At 38.9% G+C, this 25,434-nt stretch overlaps 4 protein-coding genes and 1 pseudogene across 4 annotated transcripts; 1 reads left to right on the top strand and 4 right to left on the bottom strand.

The window, feature by feature from the left end:
- Window positions 7,262-8,503, bottom strand: LOC18790311 (small heat shock protein, chloroplastic). Its single transcript, XM_007223787.2, has 2 exons — window positions 7,980-8,503; window positions 7,262-7,883 (listed from the first exon to the last, which is right to left on the bottom strand). Exons 1-2 carry the CDS (start codon window positions 8,203-8,205, stop codon window positions 7,396-7,398), a joined length of 714 nt encoding a protein of 237 aa, XP_007223849.1. The 5' UTR covers window positions 8,206-8,503; the 3' UTR covers window positions 7,262-7,395.
- Window positions 8,609-10,898, top strand: LOC109946457 (annotated as a pseudogene).
- Window positions 10,998-13,119, bottom strand: LOC18793497 (protein HHL1, chloroplastic). The gene is made up of 6 exons (XM_007223838.2): window positions 12,735-13,119; window positions 12,491-12,628; window positions 11,976-12,062; window positions 11,790-11,837; window positions 11,407-11,549; window positions 10,998-11,226 (listed from the first exon to the last, which is right to left on the bottom strand). The coding sequence occupies exons 1-6, from the start codon at window positions 13,008-13,010 to the stop codon at window positions 11,214-11,216; spliced, it is 705 nt and encodes a 234-aa protein (XP_007223900.2). The 5' UTR covers window positions 13,011-13,119; the 3' UTR covers window positions 10,998-11,213.
- On the bottom strand, window positions 13,200-15,197 carry LOC18794006 (DELLA protein RGL1). Its single transcript, XM_007227093.2, has one exon. It carries the CDS (start codon window positions 15,195-15,197, stop codon window positions 13,650-13,652), a length of 1,548 nt encoding a protein of 515 aa, XP_007227155.1. The 3' UTR covers window positions 13,200-13,649.
- On the bottom strand, window positions 19,033-20,794 carry LOC18790454 (probable carboxylesterase 11). The gene is made up of 2 exons (XM_020554660.1): window positions 20,042-20,794; window positions 19,033-19,882 (listed from the first exon to the last, which is right to left on the bottom strand). The coding sequence occupies exons 1-2, from the start codon at window positions 20,707-20,709 to the stop codon at window positions 19,345-19,347; spliced, it is 1,206 nt and encodes a 401-aa protein (XP_020410249.1). The 5' UTR covers window positions 20,710-20,794; the 3' UTR covers window positions 19,033-19,344.

The following is a 25,434-nucleotide window of genomic DNA, read 5'->3' as shown; positions in this document are numbered from 1 at the left end:
GAAACCAAAAAGGCAAAAACCGTCCTGAAACCGTAATCGGTGTAAACCCTAAAATGCGAAGAGGAGTATAATTCATTTTCTTACGGTTAAGCTTCGGTCGCGACGATGGTCGTACTCGTACGTCGGTGGTCGTTGCTAGTAGTAAGTAGACGTTATTCGTCGTCGGCCGTTGCTCGTTCGTCTTCGTTTCTGGTCGTCCCCGTTGCTGCTCAGCGGCTTCGTTTTGGAGAATAGTCTGTAGGTTTGCAGTGGGATATGAAAGGTCGCGCGAAACCAGTTTTTGAAGTGATTAAATTTGAGTAGTGTCGTTTTGTGTTGTGTTTTGTGGGAATGTTATGTCGTTTTGACAGTTTTAAGTTTTGGTTTATAATTAAATAAACTGTATTTGACAGTTAAGCACAACTGCACATGTAGTAATTTTAGGGTTGTTGGATGTCCTTTTGGTAAAATTAGGTGGCTTTGGTTTTATATTAATTAAGCAAAATTAATTATCTTTCTTCCAAATTAGTTAAGTTTTTTATGGGTTAAAACTAAAGAGCCCTAATAATAATGCATGAAACCCAACCAACCAATCAAGAAGTAGTAGCTAGTCACTCACTATCACTACTAGACTAGACTCTAAGTCTTAGCTCTAAGCTGGAGGGTTCCTTATCCTTCACTAGCCAGAGGAGTAGATTGTAATTACCCAAAATTTGTATGGTGAAGTTGGTTTTAAGTTAACTTCTAGTGGACCAAAGTTGGTTCAACCATTTCAGTTCAGCAGTAACTTCTAATTCTCTCATAATTAGCAAAATATGCCTAAAATATTTATTTAATAGCAAATGATTTGATTCAATTCTACTATAGACAACTTATATAGATAAGAACAACACATAAATAATTTTCCATTCTAAGTGATTCATGGGGAAATTCATTCATTCTCTTACAATTTACAAAATTCATGTCTAGTAATAAAAGGATTGTTATATTTTGTCTTTAAAAAAACAGAAAAAAATTTGTTATATTTCGGGTTACAAATGTACGAATTAAATTTGCAATATACTCTTGAAAGTGATTAGCACATGTTATATTTAGCTGCTATATATACTCTAGCTCTCTTGTTCTTGAATATTGATCACTTTGTTTCAATTGATACTACTACTATAAAAAATGAAATAGACGACGGGGATCCACCATTGTTGTCATACTTTGAAAACCATCGTTAATCGACCGTCATCTTTTGAATGTCAAACTATGGCGGATTTTTACCGTCGTTGTTTAACTGGAAAGACGACAATTTTTTATATTATAAAAATGTCATTGTTTACCTTATAAGATGCAAAAACAGTCGTTGTTTATCTTATAAGATGATGATTTGCATGGTTATCATTTAAGAAGACGTTTTATATAAAAACCATCGTTGTTTATATGTAAAAGCGATGGTTTTATTGTAAAAACCGTCACCTAATTAGTTCCCATGTTGTTGGCATGTGAATTCATGCCTAAAAACCGTTGTTGATTAACTATGGAGAAGACGGTTGTATTGCCAATCCATCGTCTAATAACTTCGCTGGCTATTACATTTGAGGTTTTTTGTTTCCTATGATTCTATACAACAATTTTAACTATAAAACCAACCATAATGCTTTATTAATGAATATATATACACAGTCCTGATCTCTTGGACTACAGAGGTCAAGAGATTTGTGGTCACTCACCGTTGGATGTAAATTCAACGGTTCACTCACTCTTGCACTCCTTTTAAGAAACTTTTTTGAACCATTGGATTAATATCCAACGGTAGGTGACCACAATCTCTTGGACTCCTGTGGTCCAAGAGATCGAGATTGTATATATACACTCAAAAAATTATTTCTTTCACAAAACCCTTCAATAGTTATTACAAAGTTAACCAGTCTTTATTCCTACCATATACATACTTCCTATTACATCTATAGCATTAATCCAGAGCTTGGAATAATGGAGCCACATGTGATTGCTCACAAATTCTACCAATTCAATATGAACTTCATCAATTTGTTCTTGGGCTCTTGCACATTTTCCAAGCTATTGTATTCCCCTCCCATTGGATTCCCTGCCAAATTATGGAGAAAGTAAAATCTGCATTATGGTACAACACCAATTAAAACAAATCTACTAGTTCATTATAGCAGTAAGGCATAATTTAAATCGATGATTCTTCATACAATTTTGATGAGATTCCATAACAGGGAAACTTTCATTAGTGTATCTTGGACCTGATGGGTTTGGTACTCAATCCCCAGTAAAAATGTCAAATTTTACAGCCACTATATTTCTAAAAATAAATAAATCATAGGCTAGCAAAGGTTCAAAGAAGCACTATGAAATGAAAGCATATGTTTCCAAAATGACAAAGGCTTTTTAACTATATAATGCAGAACTTTAAGTACCAAAGATTTTCAAAGCTAGAATTTGATTTTTAAACTGAATTAATGATCTAACTGGACTACAAGTCCATGAGATTTATTTTTTAGATTTTATTCAATTACCTTATTTTTTTTGAGTTTTTCATCAACAAATATAGAAAACAAAGGTAGCAAACTTCATAAGGACATAAGAAATAAAAATGAAATACTAAAAATGAAATGCAATAAAAGGTAAAAAGCGAACAAAATATCACTTAAGAGCAGTGTTTAGGAATGATGAGCAACCCTCAACACATGTTTTTGCTACCTTACTCAGACAGCATGACATCATATTATCATAAAATACAAAGTTAGGGCCCATTTGGTATTCAACTTGAATCCAACTTTTTAAACTCAAAAACAGAATTTGAATCCAAAACAAAGAAAACATGTTTTGTAGCCATTTTTCTAAAAACTCAAACTTAAGAACAACTCAAAAACACCCCAATTATTAAAAACAAAAAATATTTGTTTTTTCATTTTTTTTTTCTAATCCACCATGCCTCTCTCCTCCTTCTCTCCTCTCTCTTCCTCTCTCTGTTTCTCTCTCCTCCCTCTCTCCACGCTTTCTCTATCTCTCCTCCCTATTCCGTATGTCTCTCTCTCCTCCTCCTCTCCATGCCTTTCTCTCTCTCTCTCTCTCTCTCTCTCTCTCTCTCTCTCTCTCTCTTTGCCGAAGATTTCAAAACTTACATTTCCAGCAGAATCAACATTGCAATGATAGTTGGTTTGGGTTTAAGGTTTTCTTTATACCTAAGTCGATGGCCAAAAGTGACTAGAGGCGGCTGGATTTTAAGGTTTTTCGACGAGAAAACCCTTGATTTCTCCGACATCGGTTTGGGTTCTTTTGCAAGGTATGGGGCTCGGATCTTTGGGGGAAAAGATAGAAAGGTTGGGGAAATTTTTTCATGGAGGGACCCTAGCCAAAGGTGGCTAGAGATGGTAAGACCAAACTGAGAAATCCGACACCGAGGATTGATGATAAATTGATTGAATTTGATTCCTTGTACAAAACAAAAATGGAAACAAGATTTAAAGATGATTTTGAAGAGTACAAGAATTGAAAACATAAAGTTTAAACAAACAAAGAAAAAAGACACTAAAAGTGGTTTTGAGTTTAAAAAATTTTTGAGGACACTAGGGAACAATCCAATTCTAAGTCTCAAGTAATTAAGTTAACAAGTTCAATTAAGATTCACATATTGATTCTAACTAAAGTATAATTAAGCCATGGTGTCTGGTCCTAACCTTATATTCTTAATTTCATAATTAGATCCTTATTGTCGAACCTAAATTAAGCATTAGAAATCCGTTAAGTATAAAAGAATGTTTTAAACAACTAAGCATATATCTAATCCCTGCTGTCGAATGTCCATACATACTCTTCCTATTCATAGTTCAATTCGAATTAAGGCATATGATGTCTACTCTTAATTCCAATCAAGATAGCTAACATACAAGTTTTAATGGTGATCAATAATTCAAACAAGCATATTAACTTATAAGCATAATGAATAAGAACAAGAACCGTAATTGAAACTTGGAAACTAATCAAACTTGAAAACTTAAAATAAGAAATTACATGATAATGAAAAATAAAGTACAACTAAGAAAAACAAAAAGGAAAATTTAGCAAAAGGATTTTGTTACAACAGTTGAGAACTTAAAAGAAAAATTAAGAGAATTTAGGGGAGAGAATGGAGAGGAGCTCTAGAGAGATGTTTGAGAGCGAGCTCCCCCCCTCTCTCTTGGGGTGTGTTTGTAAGCTTAGAGAACCTCACTATTTATAAGCCTAAGGGAAGTAAAAAATCTGATTTGATTATTGCATCTACCTACAACACCCACTTCACCAACTTGACCAAACTTCCCCACAAAAAATAATTAACTCATGCATATGTCATGCATGACAATGCACTGTAATCTGTTTGTAGGCAAATTTTGGGCTTGTTCCTCGATTCCTAAAATTATGAAAAAATATGGATCTTGAAGCTCTTTGTCTTTTCTTTCCAACCATATATAGCCTAGCGCAAGGAAAAATAAAAAAAAGTCTTCAAATATCATTTTTGGCACAGTAACGCAGATGCTGCCGAAATTCACCTTAAGCTGCCATATGCTGCCAAAATATCCATAACTTCCTCTAGAAGACTCGGAATCATGAATCATAAAATGATTAAGAAACTAGAGTCCCATATCTTTCCAATGGTGTAAGGGTCATTAGTTGGTTGTTCATGAGCACATAAAATTCAATCCGTGAAGTTGACTGATTTGCAGACACAATTTTGAGCTAACTTGACTCCAAAATGCATTAAATGAGTCCTAAAGCTTAATATATTGAAACAAATACAAAAAAGATTAAAAGCACAAGTTTAACTCAAAAACATAACGAAATCATAAGCTAGAATGGTACAAAATTACATACAATTATGCACTAATCAATTTATCATGTTATTCACCAAATATTTTGAGTTAGTTCTTGATATTTTACTTCATTTTTGTGTTTTTCATAAGTTTTTCCTGGAATGATTTTGAGCTAAAAGTGCATTATTGAATATAAAATCTGTTTTTCTAGCTTTAAGGGGGGTCTTGGTCCATGTTCAAAAACTTCAAGTAGAGTTTCAAATACAAACAAAACAATAAGTAGAGCATGGTAATTGGGGTTGATAACTATTCCTAGTAGTAGCATAGTGTATTTTTTGAGGGGGTAGGACTAATTATAATTGGTTGTATATTTGGTTGTTTCATCTAGTGATATTTGGTAGTGTCTGTTTCATCATCTGGTGTCTTGAAACAATACTTAGAGGAAAACATCAACAAACAAGAAACCCGCTATTACTATTTCTGGACATTGATGGAAGAAAGCCCTCAGACCCTGTTTGGTTTATGGGAAATGAGACTTGAGGATGGGAAATCAATTGCTTTCCCCTATTTGGCAAGTCTAAGTATGAGAAATCATTGCCTGACTCATGGGAAAGTAGGGGGGAAAGTGAAGTCATCCTTCCAACTTGGGTTTTATTTTCCTTTCTCATGGGAAAGTTTGGGAAAATGAGCCAATATTAAATAAATATTTTTCATGACTATTTTGTCCCCATTAACAATTTAGAATTACAATAAATCATTAAATACATTATTTTTTTATTTGATTTAATATGGGTATAATTATACAAACTTTGTTTTCCATTCCTACTAAAAACAAACAAGGGAAAGGAAATAAAGTGATATCTCCCGGTTACTTTCCCAACATTACCAAACATGAGAAAGGAATCTTCCATTTCCCATCGCTTGGGAAATGACATGGGAAATTATTTCTCCTCAAATTCATTCCGTGAACCAAACGGGGCCTCAAGGTTCAGTTCAACAAGGTTTGATTCTCTCCCACTCTTTTCCTATACAAAATTTGATTTTTTTTTTTGTTGCTAATTTTTCTTTTCCTATAATGAAAATGAGAGGAAGAAATTGGATTTCTATACGCTCCGTTTGGATGAGGAAAAATAACTCGAAATTTAGTTACAAGTCGGGAATTTAGGAGGAGAAATTGACAATTCACTTATTCGGCAACTTAAGCGCGGAATTTATTAAATGGCGCATGGAAAAAATCGTGAAAATTGGGCATCAAATTCCCGAGTTTAATTTCCACCAAAATATGTGTGATTTCACAATTTCCAAACATTAAAATCTTCAATTGCCAGAAATTGAAATTATAGAAATCTAAATTCTGTCATTTTAGAATTCTATGTATTTTTCAATACTTTCATTCAAACAAAGGGAAGGTCACTGCGACGTTTGGGTTTGACGGAATGGGGTTTATATAGGCAAAATGGATAAAATATTTGGGGAAGAGCAAAAGTATAATAATTAAACATTAATGAGAGAGAGAGAGAGAGAGAGAGAGAGAGAGAGAGAGAGAGAGAGAGAGAGAGAGAGAGAGAGGAATCGTTAAATTGATTTTAAGTTGATTTATTTATTTCAACCAGATAGGAAAAATAATATTCATAAAGAAAATTAAGAAATAAAAAAAAGACTGTTGGTTGGGTAAAACATGGCCACGTTCAAAACTTCAAAAGTTGTCTTGTTTAAAAAAAAACATTTCAACATTCGCCAAAATTTGGATTAAGAATTGACTAAAACACCCTTCCAGTGTGTATCGGAAAGGAAACACCTTACTTGGAGGATTGGATTGGAGGGGCACCGAGCTGGTGATTTGCAGCATGATTCCTAGTTTACAGGCAAAGTTATATGTTAGTTTATCAATCATGATTAAGTGCATGATCAAGGAAGGTTAATGTAATTATTTTGTTTTGTTTTCAGCGTGAGGAGGGCGAGAACAAGGATTGGATTAATGAATTGAATACCGTCTGTACGGTATCACATCGGTGGAAGGACCTTGGATTGCAATTAATACGAACAAGGCCCAATCTTGAATTTGACATTCCAAACATTTTTGGAATCAGCATTGGGAACGGACATGGCTTGATTGCAGAGGATTTTTCAAAACAAGATTTGTAAAGCGGGTGAACAAAGTTTTGAAGCTCCACGATGACAAGACTTTGGATCCCAATGCTGATCAACGACAGATACAGAGTTTTTTTCGGGCACAAACATGACCACTTGAGAAAAGTAAAGTTGCAGGCATTTCAAGGTAGGTGGTGCGAGATATGTTTTGCCATTGCTATTCTGAAAAACACACCAAGGCTCGAGATCATGGAAATCGGTCAGTTTGGGAAAGTGAATATGGGTGGTGGTGGTGGATGCTAGGAAGGCGTAAGTCATGAATCTGTATCACGTTGGGAAGACATTTTCCGATTCAAACTGCAGGACAAGTTTATGCACAACTACAGTTATCAAATAAATAAGTTAAAGGCTTCTTTTTAACGTGGAAATTTTATGAAATTTGTTTTGACCCTGTTCAAATTGAACAAAGAAAAGAAGAAAGTAGCCAAAATCCTCTGCTCTCCATCACTGAATCTAGCTATCACTCTACATGAATGTCCAAAATCTTAGAACTACTGGTAGCCTTAGGAATAGTAACATACAAGACCCCATCTTTAACCTCAGCCTTAATCTTCTCAAACTGAATATTCTCAGGCAAAGCAATTCTAGTGCTGTACCTCCCATAGCTCTTAGCAGACCACTCATCATTACCATTATCTTCTTCTTCTTGCACCCCACTTTCCTTCTTCTTGGTCATCTTCTCTGCCTTCACAACCAGCATTTTCTCCTCAACCCACACCTTGACGTCCTCTTTGGTCATCCCAGGCATGTCAAATCTCATCTTGTAATCAGCCTCACCTTCTTTGATCTCCCATGGGGTCCTTCCCCTGCTGTAGCCACCTGTCTCCGTCGGCAATGGGGATGCCCAACCCGACCCGCCCGAGTAGGCAAACGGGTCGTCCATCATCCTCTCCATGGTCTCCATCATCTGCTGCACTGTCCTTGCCGTCGGAAACCGGTCCCACAACCCTGCAAAAATTCAATGGTTTTTGTTTATTTATCAAATTAAAGTTTCTAACTTTAACGTGGGATTTTCAAATTTGGATAAGTGGGTGATTAATTTACCTACAGGTGGTGCCGAGGCGACTCTCTTTTTGGGCTGGGGTGGTTGTTGTTGTTGGTGCTTGGTGGTGGCCCTCTGCAAGTGGTCAAGGTTGTCCCTTGCATCTCTTGCCATGGCCTTGAGGCTGTTCTTAACTGGTTTTGAGAAAACAGGGGATGGGCAATTTTTGGTCCTCCTCCCAGATGACATTGGAAGAAAAATGCTCAAATTTGATACGGCGTGAGACATTTTTTTGTGTCTCTCTCAAGAGTTGGGGTTTGTGTTTATTGGTCAAGTGAAGTTGTGAGCCTTGATCAGTTGGAAAATTATTGGAGTTGTTGGGTTGTGTTTGGCAGGCAAGAAAATGCTAACAGAAAGTGAGGGAGTTCTTGATTTGATTGAGCAGGGAGACTGGATTTTCCAATATTTGAAGGAGATAATGGACACTTCTGGAAGACGAATAGAAGGGTGAAGACACATTCGGTCGGACAGTTCTGGAGAACTCGAGAAAAATTTCCCTGGATAAGGAAAATTCAAGAAACATAACTTGACTTGTCACAATTGGACCTTATAATTGTGGGCCCATAACATAATCTAATGGGCTTGGAATGTTGGGCTCATGAAACTTTCTTTTGTTTTTGTTTTTGGCAGCCCAAAATATTTTTCTATATAAAGCCCCAATTTCTTTAGTACATCATTGATTCAATTTGGAAGCAAAAGAAGAAAATGGACTCTCTCATTCTCTCGCTTCTACTTTTGATACCCTTCGTATTCTTCCTTCTTCGCTTGCAGTTGCAGAAATGGATAAGTATAACGTCACCGTCACAGCCACAGTCCGCCACCGTCCGTACTCCACCGTCACCGACAAGCCTTCCAATTATAGGCCACCTTCACCACCTCCTCCTCACAGAGGCGCCACCTTACCAATCCCTCGCCCACCTGGCCCAGAAACTGGGCCCCATCATCCACCTCCAACTAGGCCGAGTCCCCACGCTGGTCATCTCCTCTGCTGACCTGGCCAAGCTCGTCCTCAAAACGCACGATCACGTATTCGCTAGCCGACCGCAGCTCGTGGCGGCTCAGTGGCTCTCCTTCGGCTGCTCCGACGTCACCTTCTCCCCGTACGGCCCCTACTGGCGCCAAGCTAGAAAAATATGTGTCACCGAGTTGCTGAGCTCCAAACGGGTCGCTTCGTTCCACCTCGTCCGAGACGAGGAGGTGAACCGGTTGCTTAGCCACGTGGCCAACCTGTCCGGGTCTGAAGTGGACATGAGCAAGTTATTGTTTGCGTTGGCAAACAATGTGCTGTGTAGAGTAGCGTTGGGGAAGAGGTTTATAGTGGAGGAGGAGGAGTCAAAGTCAAAGTCAGAAGATCGTTTGGTGGAGCTTTTGAGTGAGACGCAGGCTTTGCTTGCTGGGTGGTGCGTAGGGGATTTCTTCCCCGAGTGGGAGTGGGTCAACTGGGTGAGTGGGTTTAGGAGGAGGCTGAAGAGGAACTTGGAGGGTTTGAGACACTTGTGTGATGAAATAATACAAGAGCATTTGAACAAAACGACGTCGTGCGAAGGTGGTAGCGGTGGTGGTAGCAGAGAAGATTTTGTTGATGTTCTGCTTCGAGTACGACAAAGAGATGACTTGGAGGTGCCAATTACTGATGACAATCTCAAGGCTCTTGTACTGGTAAATATCGATCCCCTCTCTATTATTATGGTCCAACGACACCGTTTTGTGTTGCATTTCTGTTTGTCCTACGTAGCTTGTGTTAATGAGTTATTGTATGAATATCAAGCGTGGCATGCATGCATGCAGCATGCCAGTCCTAAACTCGCAACTCTCAACTAAATGTAATTAAGAAGGGTGATGTCATGTCACTACTAGTTGTTTCTATCTTGATCTTAAATTGAATATGGGACCGATTGCTTAGATCAGCAGTGGACATGTTTTCTTGATCACCTCCCAATTAACCTAATTAAGATAATGTGTTAATATAATTAATAGGACATGTTTGTGGCCGGAACCGATACGACATCAGCCACCCTAGAATGGGCAATGACAGAGTTGGTGAGACACCCAAACGTGATGAAGAAAGCACAAGAACAAGTTCGAAAGTTTGCATCCAGCACTGGAAAAGTTGACGAGAGCCACCTTCAACACTTTGACTACTTGAAAGCAGTCATAAAAGAGACAATGCGATTGCATCCGCCAGTCCCTCTTCTTGTCCCTCGAGAATCAATGGACAAGTGCACTCTGGATGGCTACGAAATACCTGAAAAAACTAGGGTTCTAATCAACGCCTATGCCATAGCAAGAGACCCACAGTCGTGGGACAATCCCTTGGAGTATAGGCCTGAGAGGTTTCAAGATGCAGGCAACGTTAATGTTAATGTTGTTGATCAAGATTTTAGGTTTCTACCATTTGGTGGAGGAAGAAGAGGGTGCCCAGGATATGGCTTTGGGTTGGCGACGGTGGAGATTGCATTGGCAAGGCTCTTGTATCATTTTGATTGGGATTTGCCTCAAGGAGTTGGACCAGATGATGTGGACCTAGACGAAACTTTTGGGCTTGCCACAAGAAAGAAGTCTGCTCTTGTTCTTGTTCCAACACCCAGCCAACATGGATCACCAATTCAAGGGAATTGATCATCACCGCCTTTAAAACACAGCAAGAAAAGAAGATTCCTTTCTGTCTCAAGCTTCCTCTGAGTTTGAGTTTTAATGGAACATCATCTCCCTCTACGTCTAGTTTCAACAGTGCAGAATGCTCCAACGTGTCATACGAAAGATCGCATCATCGTTGTTTAAGATGAAAATATAATATAAGAGTGTGTCGTTGGTATTAACTTCTATTCTATGTAATTTGTTGGTAACATGCATTAATGTATTCCATGTTATAATATACGATGCTGATTATAATCTCAAGGAAAACTTTGAGTTTTATTTCATGCCATCTATCTATGCAGATTTCCAAAAAAACCTACAAGTAGTGAGTTTGTCAAGTTGCTTTTAAAACTAAACTTATTAGGGCATCTTTGCTTCATGGTGCACTTAATTCAGCAGTTTCAAGAGATTTTCAGAAATACAAGTGTGGAACAGGCTAAATTTGTATCAGATGTTATTGGCAAAGAACATAAAATCATGTTTAATGGACAGAGAGATCTATAAACAAAACCGTGTGTAGAATCATCCTAAACGACCTTTCGCAAAATGTGCACGCAGCTGAATAAGCTTCACTATCTCACACAACCTATCTGCCACCTTCAGCCTTTTACCCTGTTAAACGAACCAACAATCATTTTAGGCACGTAAAGTAATGGATGATCATTTACATTAGGGAGGTTTTAGGTTTGAGTGTTGCCTGACAACAGAAAAATGAGAAGCCACCAAGAAAGCCTTGACAACTACGGTTGAGAAAACAAAACTTATCAAGTGTATTGTGTGCATATAACTCACTTTTCCTGTTCTGCAGATTTTTCTTCTGATTCCTCAGACTCGGATAAGTTCAGTGTTGTCAACTTGCCGAAAGATTCCTTTGCATCCCCAAAAAAATCTTTCACTTTGTCAAAAGTGGTTTTGAGCTTGTCTTTTGTTGGAAGCTGAAATTGGGTTCAGAACCATCACAATATTATAACAATCTGTTCAGAACTGAAAATTTTAACTCAACTGTAACTCTGTAGCTACCAACATAAATAGCTTCTAATTTAGAATAAACGAATTGAAGAGCTGCAGCTCAAGGGCTGAAGCTTGTGATCAGCTGAATGTCTAATGCATTATAATCTCATCACAAAGACAATGGTGTGGGCAGGGCAAGCATAATGAAAAAGACAAATAATTACCTCAATTACATCCGAGGTAGAAAGTGCTGCTCTCATGTTACCATTTTCCTACACGTATAGCACGGAAAAGACTTAGACACTGAAATAACAGAAATGAGCTTCTGCCATACATGTTAATGTTGAGAAAATGACAACAATCATCTATGAATGAACTTTTATTTAGTGCAGAGGTTATAAGAGGATTACCACAATTTTGTAGCCATATCTAAAATCAGTAGCTGACCGCAACACTCGGTACTGCTTGAATGCTGTCTTCTGTATTTCCTTCTCGTCCTGTTTAAATTAAAAACAAGCAATTATGCAATTGCTAATATGAGGCCGGTTGCGAAATATGTTTAACCATCATAAAAATCGCATCTGGCTAGTAAAAGCAGAATATGTCCTCTAAGCCATGATTAATCAACAATGAGTATCTTTGCCACAAGGATTCTCTATATAGTTAACATGTCCATACAGAAATTTTATAACACAAACCATTAGAAGATTTCAGCAAGTTATACACATTAATTTTTTTTTAGGCAAATTGACTCTGGTTACATGAACTCAACTTCAGATTGCTCAGTTCAGTTGAGTAATTGTTCAAACTGCTGTTCATAATGAGATTGAGCAAGTACACCAAATTATATACAATCAATCATAAATTTAAAAAAAAAGAACAAGTATGTAGAAATCTAGTTAAGCTTAATTAAGCAAAAACTCACCCTGTAAATAACTGCAGCAAGATTTCTAGCAAGTGTATCTTTATATATATATTTCCCCAGAAAATTATCTTTTGCTGCAACCATGATTTTAGCCGTGGTTCCGCCTGATATAACACTAAGTGGGTACCATAGGTAAACCTGTCCAAGATTCAACAAGTAAAAACTTGTAATTTTCTCCAGCTAAACAAAAATCTCAAAGAAAGTTATTAACTTTGGAGCAAATACAGGGGGAGAGAGAACAAACATTAGCCATTCTCATGAATACAACGAAACGTGGGTTGCCGTCGTCTTCAATCTTGGGCATGGCAGGAGGTGGAGGCTTCTTGGCTTGAAATTGGCGAGCCATCATTCCCCTTTTGCTCTTTGCTTCAACGACCAGTTTGCGGCCCTGCCTTTGCTCTGCCTTCTGGGTCGTCGTCGTCGTGGAGACCAATGAGTGCCTGACCAAACCATCTTCATGGGTCCTCGAACTCGACAGTGGAAGCCGAACGACTGCGTTTAGAGACATACCCGCTTCCATTTTTGCTTCGATTTTGCTCAGTCTTCGTTTCTTCACTGCGTGTGCTTTGTGAGAGAGCGAGAAAGGAGAGCCCTTTGGAAACTAACCGAAGGATGTGTGCTGTCTTATCCACACGTCTTTTTTTTGCCAGGCAAGTTTTTTTTTTTTTTATGAGAGTCCACGGAGTGTCTTGCCAGCCATACACGTGGCAGCCCACAATTAAGTTGCTGATGGCGATGTATTGTTGGCCGTCGATTTTGCCACGACGGTCATTTTGTGTGCAAGATGTTCGACCAAATGACTGAGAGAGTCCCAAATTCCCCAAAAGCTACTTTGTGGTTCTTTTTGATATTGTTTCCTCAATACGGCTGTGACATTTTGGGGCCAAGGGGAGCTTTTGAATTGGAGTTTTAGAGTTTTTCAGGCTCTCTATGCACTTTGATTCTTAAGATATAAGAATATAGTCCACTAGATACTGTTTACTCGAACACGAATCATGCTAAATTATCAAACATAGTTAACAGATTATGTTGTCCGATTAAGATTGACTAGCAGTGCTTGATACAAACTACACAAGTTTGTTCTTTTTAGTTCAGCAACATCATCAGTTTCACAAACGTTATTCCTTTTTTGTGAGACTAAGTTTTATGAAATCGCAGATTATTTCCAGCAAGAAGTTGCAATGATGGGCTTTGACTTCCACCCAAAAACCAAGCAACCCTTGTCTTCTACAACCGTGTAACCCTCACAAGTATTTATTTCTAGCCATTTCATGGCCTGTGCTATCATCTTCAGAGGTGCCGGTTGGAACCCAGCACGTCTCATCCTCCGGCGCCATTGCTCAACCCTTTCATGCCTCTCAACCCTGGCTGGTCCCTCACAGCTCACAATGTTCTTAATCTCCTCCCCAAAATAAAACTGCTCCATTTTAGCTCTCCTTGTATCATACTTGGGCAGCATTGCATCCAGGGAGTCAAATATGGCAGAGTAATTATGCAATGCCTCCATGAACCTCCCTAGAAAGAAAGGCCCATTGTGGCTTGTGTCCTGCTCAACCAAGATCATAAGCTTTGGTGATAGCTGATGAAGTGTTTGTAAAACTGAGTTCAATGCACCTCTGCTCTCTTTCACCAGACAATGCAACTGAAGTATGCTGTTGACGACCAAAACGTCCCCATCAACCAAATTGAAGTCTTGAGGCTTTAGGTTCTCGAAGCTGCTCTCCACTGCTGAAAATTCAAAATTCAGTTTCATGCTTTGTGCATGCAGCTTGAGATCATTGCCAATTGCTTGAAGGCGTTCGGCAGAGTTGCCAACACCGGTGATTCGAAGGCGATGTAAGGGTTGTCCTGCACGGTTGGCTAGACTGTCTATTAAATTGCGCCATTGGTACCCATGTGGGAGGCCTAGGGTCATGCCCAAGTCTATGACATGAACAGAGCTTTCTCCCTCAAAGGCTTCCAATATTGATGCATTTGCTACGAAGTGACCGAATTGGATTTGTGGGCAAATCTCATAAACAAGGTGCAAAGCCTCATCCTTTTCTGCCGAAAAAGCTGTTGACTTGGTTATGGGGCCTATAAGTCCCACTGCCCCAAGTGGTTGAATCAGCGCAAGGCGGTCAGAGAGACCTTGGACAAAGCAGGATGCTACTCGCTGAAATGATGTCCCAAAGACCTTTGCATTAGCTCTGAGCTCATAAAGTAATGTTGAAGCATGAGCTTTGTCACGACAAGCCACAGCCTCAGCACAAGCAATGAGTTGCTGGACTAGTTTCGTCGCATCTCCCCTTCCTCCTTCCTCGGATTCACCTTCCTTGCCTCTCATCAGGGTTGCAGTGGCTTCTTCCATGGCCTCTACTGCCAAGTATCTCCGAGTGTACGCCGATATGTGATCCCGGAAATGGATTCTTGGCAAACTATCTAATCCCCTAGCACACATGCTGCCACTGCCACTGTAAAGACTACAATAGTTAGTACCTGCATTATTGAATTCATAGCTGGAACTATGTTGCTGCTTTAGCCTCTTATGACTACTTGTTTCATCTATGAATGGGATCACCCAGGCAGCAGGATTTTCCTCCAAAGTGGAAAGAGAAGAAGGGTAGGGAAGGCATGCCATGGATGACAGATTGAGATCAAGACCAATCACCTCATCAGATGTATTGTCCCCAGAGAATTCAGCTTGAACATAGAGACCAGATGCCATTATCTACTATGAGAAGCTTTTGCAACTAAGTTGAATGACCATCTCCTCCGCTGGGGATTTATATATGTCTGTGATGTGTAGGTTGAAGCTTCCTTGTTGCGTCGATGGCGATTACTATGTTGTGAAGTATTCCAAATGAGCAAAATGTAAGGACTTATGAAATAAAATTGTCTTACTTCCAGCAGGCATAGGGCAATGCATACATAGAGCAATCACCGACCAGGGAGCTTCCATTATTGCCATCACTTTCAAGGAATCCTTAAGATTTGGGAGCTTTATATCTTGTCTATGTCCACAGCATTGGTACTTTATCCATATGTGACTGTAATTTTCCCAGATACAGAATTCTCCAATGCTACTTGCTGTTGTAAATTTTATTCTATTACCTTCCTTTTACCAGGTCCTGATGTGGTTTAAAAAAATACATATGGCCTTGGGATATGGCTAGGATAAGCTTATCCTACACACATACATGACAAAACAAGTTGTATCTGCACCTAAATTGTTCGTCTTTAGGGTCCCTTGATTCGGTTCGGAATCTGATATCCAATTCATCTAGTAATTAAAACCACTAATTGATTTGTTGTTGCCGGCCAGCCTAGCTGCTGCTGCTATGGAAGATTAGTTTAAATTTATCTAAGGGTACATATGCAGAAGAGCAAGAGGCATGCACATAGTGAACAAAGCAACCTGTATAGGATATACCATTGGACACAAATTTATTATATATATTATATACTAAAATCCAATCCAACTGGCCACTGTTCCTAAGCACAAATTTTTTGATATAATAATAAATATATAGAAAGAACTTTTTTTTTTCTTTCTAGATTATAGACTTATGGCGTGTTTACTAATTAGGAATTGGAATTCTCATCAGGAATTCAATTCCACGTATAGAGAATTTTACTTCACATCAAGGAATTAAAAAGTAAGTGGAGCCCACACAAAATTAGGAATTGAATTCCTGATTTTGGAAGAATTCAATTCTTCGGTGAGAGATGGTATTCTAATTCCTAGAGAATTAAACCATTAGGAATTCTTTTTTTTTTTACCCATTATATCCTCACACAATTTTCAAAATTCCAAATATGTCATCTACCGTTACCCAACAACGATGACATTTTAGTAATTAATACCACTCCTACCCCAATTCCATATGGTTTTGTAAACAACTTCAATAGGAATCCGGAATCTAACTCCTCCCAATCCATATGGTTTAGTAAACAACTTCATTAGGAATTTGGAATCTAATTCTCCTCAATCCAACTCTTCCTCAATTCAATTCCTCATAATCCAATTACAAACTAGTAAACATGCCATTATTATTGTGGTAGGAATTAATTAAACTCCAGTTATTTGTGCCCAATGAACCAGGAGTGTAAGAATTTTAGTTTTAATGGGCTATAGGTACTGATCATGGAACACTTTCTATCTTTTTCGTTTTGATTCATTACAACTGAGGTATTGTACCATCCATGGGTTTAGCTTACAGAGTTTTCCTAGAGGTAAAGAAAGCCTCTGCATTACAAGGTTCTGATTTCATATGTAAACTTCTGTTGTTGTTGTTTTCTTAGTTTTATTTTTTTAATTTGGGTCCTTCACTGGTCTCTCTCCCCACAATCCTCTTCTCTCGCCTGGCCTCCGATATCACTCTTTTCTCCATCACTTCATTTCCTTTTGTTGTTAAATTTTCTGCTTTTAGTGAATTTGAGGGGTGTAAATGGAGGTGGAGGGAATTGGGTTTGGTTGTGTGAGTGAAATTATGCATCTTTGTGTGTTATTTCAGTCCAAGTTTGTACCTTTGCATATCTGTGTGTGTATACTGTTTTCATAAAGGGAAGGCAGCTGTGATTGGGTTCCTATTGTTGTTAGATTTTGAACTCTTGACTGGTAAAGGGGAACTGTCTTCTTGAACTATTGTTTATGGTCATGCATTTAAAGGTCACTACTTTAAGCTAGGAGATGGGTGAATAGAAATATTAATCAGAACTGCAATCAGGTTTTGTTTTCCTACGATCTAGAAAAAGCATCATAGTTCTTCGTACAGAGTCAAAAACATACTATGGGTATCAGAATAGATCCAGCTAATCATCCAACTGCAAAACCATTGAATCACATCCCATCACTACGCAGATACTGTCGAAGAAAGGCTCCTATGATCTAAAGAAAGCATCATAGTTCTTCGTACAGAGTCAAAAACATATTGTGAGCATCATAACAAACCCAACCAAACACCAACCGCCACCTCCAATTTTCTTGATCCAGAAGCCTAGCTGACAAGCAAGGGAGACCAAGATTGGCCTCTTAGCCTGAAGAAAATTCCAAAGAAAGATCTTCACAGTAGGAACGTTCATCGGTTGCCAAGCCCATGAACGTTCCATAGGAGAATTATTAGGCAGATCTTGGAGACCCCTCGAAGCTGGTCTCCTCCGCCTTGCCAACAAAATTCTCAATACAAAAACTATGCTTACCAGAAAAATTCATGCCACTAAAAATCAGATGCCCAACACCAGTTTTTGCACGCTTCTGATTCCTGCTTGGTGGCGCATACTTGTCATCCCCTTGAGCATAAGAGGTGGTGGCCACCTCCATAGCGTTAAGATGGAGATCCCTCATCAACGACTGTCTCCTTAAGAACCTAGAAAGGAAGCCAACGCAGCCACCCCAAGGAAAACAAAAGAGCAACAAAAAAAACGTCGTACCCAATTCACCAAGAAGAACCCAAAGAGACAATCAGAGAAGACTGAGAGAGACGGCGCAGAGAATGAGTAAAGAAAACTGGAGAAACCTTAACCCTAGCCGTCAAGGCTCTCCTCGCGTGAATGAGAGAGCGACCCAAACCCTATTCGTTAAGCAACCTTGCAATCTTGCAATCAGGTTATCTATTATGCTGAATCAATGATAATGGGGTGGCATAAGAGCTTAAAAACCTAATCTTAACTTTGGTTGGAATGATTTCTAAAACCTGACAATGATGTACACTTATGCAATAGCAACTAAACACCTTTATGTTGGTTTGTTGGTGGGTTTGTTGACTTTAAAGATTCTATCCTACATTAATTTTTTAGTTCACTCAAGTGGGTATAAGCATACTTCAATTCTTCCCAATTCTAATATTTAGTTGCTGCAAATTTCAGTTCATGTTAAGAAACTTGGCTTTTTTTGGGAAAGATGTGGTTGAAATGTGAGAAAGATGAGCGAAATGTGGTTGCTAAATATATAAAGAATTTTACAGTGAGGGTTTAAGGTCTATACTCTTTTTGTAGCTGCCGAGTATAAACTTTTGTTTCCCTTTTTTCTTTAAATAAGGCAATACTCCTCAACTTATTTTCATTGTTATGATCCATAGCACAAAACACACATATATTTTATTGTCTTATTTTCACTAGAACTTTGCCATTTATCTACACTGACAACTAACATTTTTTCAATTTGTAACTGAAAAGTGAAAACACATGCACATGAAAACAAAGAAGTAAAAAACCCTATGCAGCCAAGCCAACAAAAGAAAATACTCTTCCTGAAGACATCAAAACAGATGAAAAACCAAGAACTAGTGAAGAGAGAAGTTCCATCACCAATCTGTGTATATCTTAGTGTGCAAAACATGTTATTTATCTATCCATTGCTGTAATAGTTTTTTAAACACTACTTTGCATACATAACATGTTACTAATCCATCTTTTGTAACTTAAACTTTCACATGTCTATATGTAAATAATATTGTGTTTCCTATATGTTTTTACAAATTTTTACATATTTTATACAGTTTTAATACCTGAGGCATCGCGCGGGCACCTTTGCTAGTTTTTTCCTATATCATACAATCTTGGAACTAAATAGATAATGCTTGTCCATAACTCCAAAAGAACAAAACAAAATATATTTGCAGGGTGACTATACAAAAATGTGATCGAAGGTTTACATATAATGCACAACTGAATGAACATCACATATCAGGGAACATAATTGATATTTCATTGTCTCTTGACTAGCCATTAAATGAACAAAAAAAAAAGAATGAATTTGAAGCTGATGCTGTACACCAAAATGCTTTTGTTCTTGTTCCTCTGAAGCTGTTAAAATGTGCTTCAATCCTCGAGCTTCATAATTGTTTTCTTCTCCATTGAACTAATCATATTAATCAATAGGAAAACTCATGGCCTCTGATTGAGATATACTTTTTCACCCATATAGTAATATCATCTGCACAAGCCTTGGCCTGGGGTGTATGGAGGAGCACATCAAGAGTAGCAAACTCATGCACAGTATCTTTGTAATCAAGAAGAGGTGCATCCACATTAGCCTTCCTCAACTCCTCCGAGTAAGCAATGGCCCTGTCACGCATCCAATCATGGTCCGCGACAACTGTTAGGGTTGGAGGCATGCTCTTCAAGGGCGGCCCTGTCCCAGGCAAGAGGGGGTTGCCTGCAGGATGGTCTAAATCAAACTCTTCCTCTGTTAGAAATAGCTTCCAAGCCAGCATACATGTATCCTTGTCATATAAGTAGGAATTTGCCAACTTAATCTCAGACTTGGTGGGAATGCTTCCAATGAAGAAAGGGTACATGAGGACTTGTGCCACCACTTTCAAAGGGTCTAAGAGGTTCCCCGCCTCCACCGCCTTTCGAGCTACGTAGTCAGCTAGGTTTGCTCCACAGCTCACCCCAAGGAGTACACACCTGTTCTGATAACAAATTCCATGTCAATGCCCATTAATTATTCCAATTCAAACAACAAAAAAACACAAACTTAAAAAGTTTCCAACTTTAGATATGTTAACAGCAAAACCATGAGCATTGAATTGATCAATTTCAAATATGGCAATAGGCAACAAGTACCTAGATGGGTCTCCATGAGCAGCCAGCCATGGCTCAACCATCGACGACCCAAAGCTATCGAAGATACGGCTGCGAGCGTTTCGAAGCGTAGCCAAGTTGGCCTGCTTCGCTACCCACTTCAACACCAAAACCCCGTCATCAAACGCCGCCGGGTACGGGCTCTCCGGCGCCAGCCTGTACCCGACCGCCACCACGATTACGTCGCACAGCTTCGCCATCCTCCTGCAGAACGCATCGTTCGAGGACGTGTCGTTGCTCCCGCTCACAAACCCACCTCCGTGGAACTGCAAAAATATCGGAAGCTTCCGGTGGCGCTTCCCCATCAGCTGATCGGGAGAGTATCCCCTGTACACGGCCCCATCAGAGTCGTCAGAGGAGAGAGGCGATTGGGCGGCGCCACGTTTCGGAGGCTTTGCGGTTTTGAGGGGGACTGGGAGGACAGTGTCGGGTAAGAAGATGCGGAGGGAGAGAGAAGAGAGGGGGTTGACGTGGATGTCTTTGGTGGCGACGCCGTCTTGGAAAGTCGGGTTGGCGGGAACGGCGGGCTCTTCGGGTCGGGAAGTGATCCCAAAATTTGGGTCGGGTTGGATTTGCTTTAGGCTCTGCAATTGGTGTCTCAGATGATACTTGAAGAACAAGCTGTGCAGCTTCAAGCTGAGGCTTGGCATTTTTCTTATGCTCAAATTAAGAAATTAAAGACACAAAAGAGAGAATTAAAGACAGAGGTCGATCAACTGGTCAAGAAATAATCTGGTTTTTGGTATTAAATTGTTTCATTTCAATTTGATTTCAATTCAATATGGCAGACGCAGAGACGTGTTGGAATATTTGGCGGTCAGAGTAGAAGCTTCGAGTTTGAAATTGGGTGCTATCCTTGCAGTTTCGTATCAGGTGCTGCTTTATGTTGTTGTACCTCAGTCATTTTTGTGCTTTGAATTTTGGAGGTACAATCAATAGAAGCAGAGGAGCCGTTAGAACATCTCTGTTGAAACCGTTGTTGTTTTTTCTATTATTTAAAAATATAATTAATCTAATATACGATAAGTTTGGCATTGCTATGCTGTGAAAATAATCGCTGTCAGATTTACTGTAAGAGAAATCAGCTGCTGAAAGAAAGCAGTTTGGCTTTTGGTAAACTTTTTGTTAAAAGTGTTGTTGGTACTGATTTCTGCATAATGAGAAAATGATTCACGCATAATCATTAAACCCAAGCACCTCATTAGATACTTTCCCTTATAGCTTTCTTTCACAGCAATTTTTAACAATAAGTGATTTTCTCATAGTTTACCAAATTGGCTATGCTTCCCAAAATTTTAAAAAAATCACTTATCACCCCAAATAAGCAATGTCAAACGGGCACTGATTCGAACTTGAGTATAAGAGCACTTCCACCTAGGGGTGGGCATCTCATCACTGTATTGATGGTTTGGTTTGGTTTGGTGATCCGATCCGTACCGAAATGTGTTGTTTGGTTAACGGTATCCCTAATCCGACTAAAACCCATACTGATCCGATATTTATACTTATTTTATTATTTAAATACAAAACAAAAAATCAAAGATAAACACAATCAACATTTTGTATCACTTCTGTATCACTGCTTTATCACCATTGTATCGCTTCTTTATCACTCGAGTACTGTAGCACTTTTAGGTTAGAAAGGAATTTATGAACTTCCTATGTTTTCCAGTTTCTGTAACACCCCGACTCCAAATTTAATTCCTATTTTAAATTATTTAAGTGAATTTACGAATTTACCCTTAGGGTAGGGGTAAATTGGTTATTTTCTTGCCCGAAAAGTGTTTGGGGCAGTGACTAGTATTTCTGGGTAGGTGGTACTGAGACGAATTCGTAGACACGCGGTAGGCTTGAATCGGAGTTGTAACGAAGAAGTTACGGGCAAAACATCGACAGTGGCAAAACCGTAAATATTTTGAAGTTTGGGTTTAAAAATATCTGACTTTTCTTTCTCTCTCTCTCTCTCTCTCTCTCTCTCTCCCGCGAGCAGCTCCCCTCCCCCGTTTTCATTTTTTCTCAGAATTTCAGACGGCGAGAACTTCGCCGTCCGACCACCATTTCAGGCGCCGTTTCTTGCAAAAGCTTCCTCTCTTCCTCCTCTACCCAGCCCACCCCTTTTCTCCGATCGAAAACCCGGCGAACGGCGGTGGCAACGTCGTGAAAAACAGCCGAAACTGCCGACGTTTCCGGCCGTCGCGAGCTGCGCCGTCACTTGGAACAGGTAGCTCTCCTTCCCTTCTAGCTGTTTCCTAAGTTGTGCGACGACAATATCGACGGTGGTCGCCGGATCGAGGCCGTGAAGTTCCGGGTTAAACCGTGAGTTTTCGACACCGATTCCGGCCACTTGCTGTCCGAATTGGACTTCGGTGTAGTTGAATAAAGTGTTCCACTCGTCGAGTAGAATTTGTAGCCAGAAGGGTGAGCTCGGGTGTGGAGTTTTTCCGTTCCCGAAATTTCTCTACACACCCACGCGCTGCCGGCGCGTGTGGCGGCGCGTGGGCGAGGCTGGTGAGGCTGTAAATTAAACCGATGAGATCCTTAGGTTGTCACGAGCGCATAGTAATTCACGGATCTCAATTCGGACATCGTTTGACTATCGAACGGATTTTCGCATATTGTGCGTTATTCGGGTTCGATAGGTTCCGACCGTTAGATCCTTTCCGAATTAAAATATGTTGTTCTAGGTATTCCTATGATCGTATAGGAATTCGTGGATCGTGAATCGGAACCCCGGATGTTCCGATTCAATAACTTAAAGTTTGTGTTTTATATTAACCGTCCGATTGTGCGATTGTAAGCGATCTAACCGTCCGTTTCGGACTAAACTTGCAAGACGGTTATCTTAGACCTTGTGAAACCTTTAGGAACTTTCGGATTGTAAAACGGAGGTCGTTGGTTCCGTGGGCCCGGTTGACCCAAATTGGGAAGTTTGACCGCTGGTTGACCGAGTGTCTCCCGAGGTTGTTCCATCGTCCAAATCGGGTAGTTGGACCTTAGAACGTCTCGTTCCTAGTACACTTACTAGAGACCTGGGAAATTAGGATATTTAATTTAAAGTACTCGTTCCAAACGTTTCATATTAATCTCGTATACGTATTCTGAATTAGGTACTCCGACTACGCATACACAGCAGGCGGGACCCTCTCAGGGTCAAGCAGCGTGGGACTACTTGTGAGTGGACCTTGTTTTCAAATCTTATGCATGGTTTTATTGATGAAACATTTGTGCATAATGTTTTTAATGATTTATTGAATATATTATATTCATGAGTTGAGCTTGATGTTTTTATAAGCGCTTTGGTAAAATATTGTGGGTTTGGTATAGTTGGGTATTGAAAGTATATTTTATATATGGATTTTGGGAAATATTATGCATGATGTTTTAAATGGTATTTTGAATATATTATTTATGAAATTGTTGAAAGTGATATTTTTATGAGGCACTGAAAATATATTTTGGGTTTTGACGTATTTGAGTATCTTGAGTATGAATATATGGATTTTGGGGATTTCTATATACACTACTACAAAAAAGCAAAAAGACGACGGTAAATCACCGTCGTGTATTCGGTTTTTCAATGGTCGTGGAATCCACCGTCATCTTTTCCCTCATAAACCACGACGCTAAATCACCGTCGTTGTTAAAATATACAACGTCATCAACAAATACAAAACGACGTCTTTGTACTGCAAAAAGATCTAAAAAAGCAGTCGAGGATGAGAATAGACGACCAACTCTCTAAAAAAACCGCCGTTAAAAAGGAAAAATATGACACATATTAAGAGAACAAGGCCGCAAGATAGACATACAACGACGAAAATAAAAATACGACGCCGTTAAATATCATTTTCACGACAATAAAAAATTTGACGTCTTTAAATACATTAGAAGACGACGTTATTGATACCTACTACGTCGCATATATAAAAACAGCCGTCGTAAAATTAATTTTCCACTTCGATTTTTCGATAAAAGATGACGTGAAAATAGTTGTCAGTGTCATTATTTACGACGTATGTATTTATTGAGTAGACGTTGAAAAACGAAACAACGTCGGTTACAAATATATGAGAGTCGTATTACAAAATTTATACGTCATATTTTCAGAAACAAACAACGACGATAAATATTAGACGTTGTTAAATAAAACAACGTCGGAAAACAATAAAAACAGACGTGTTTAGTCTGCTAAAGTTCTAGAAGATAGTCGAGGATGAGAATAGACGACCAACTCAAACAAATCACCGTCGTTAAAAAGGAAAAATATGACACATTTTAAAAGAACAAGGCCGCAAGATATACATACAACGACAAAAACTAAAATACTACGCCGTTAAATATAATTTACACGACAAGAAAAAATATGACGTCTTTAAATACATGAGAAGACGACGTTATTGAAATATACTACGTCTCTTATTTACAAACAACCGTCGTGAAATAAATTTTCCACTTCGATTTTTCTAAAAAAGATGACGTGGAAATAGTTGTCAGTGTCATTATTTACGACGTATGTATTTATACAGTTGACGTTGAAATGCGAAACAACGTCGGTGGCATTTATATAGTCGACGTTGTATTTATATCTATCATCATTACTCACGACGCACTTAATAATATAGACGACGTTGAACTTCTACAACGTCGGTTCCAAATAAATGAGAGCCGTATTACAGAACATATAGACGGCGTTGATTATGATGAGAGCCGTATTACAAATAACGTCGTTTAATTGTTATTAGACGGCGGTTATAATGAATTTCCGTCGGAATTCATTTCGTTCCTCTTCGTTTATAAAAGAACTTGCGACGTGGAAAATGTATGATGACGTCGTATTTTTTAACGTTCAGATTATATATCTCGTTTTTTAGACGTCGGTATTATAGGATTGGAGTCGTGTTATTTTGAATTACATGGCGGTTCTTAATCCTTCCCCGACGTGATATCCTGAATAATTGCTTCACAATAGCGTCGTGGTTCTTCATTGTTACGTTGCTTTAAGACGTCGGTAAATATGCTGAATAACTGGTTCACAATAACGCCGTGTTTTATTTGAACGTAGAAAGTGAAGAAATCACATTACAATATATTACAAAATTAATGTCATACACTGCCAATTACATAAGCATCATTCAATCCATATATCTTCACACCCATCTCGAATATTTTGACCGCCTAACTCACCCACCAGTTCATCAAATGTGTCAACATTTGGCATCCCTCTAGTAAATGGCTCACACTCAATTATCACATCACCTAAGACTTCATCACCAATAACATCATTATATTCTCTATTAGGCATTGATAACACTACCGACCAACCACGATGCATCGGGTCGTCAACAAAAAATATTTGTTTGACTTGAGAAGCCAAA

Source organism: Prunus persica, chromosome G1, assembly GCF_000346465.2.
Source record: "Prunus persica cultivar Lovell chromosome G1, Prunus_persica_NCBIv2, whole genome shotgun sequence".
Classification (NCBI taxonomy): Eukaryota; Viridiplantae; Streptophyta; class Magnoliopsida; order Rosales; family Rosaceae; genus Prunus; species Prunus persica.
Note: the sequence above shows the minus strand (reverse complement) of the source record. Positions and strands in the feature narration are given on the sequence as shown.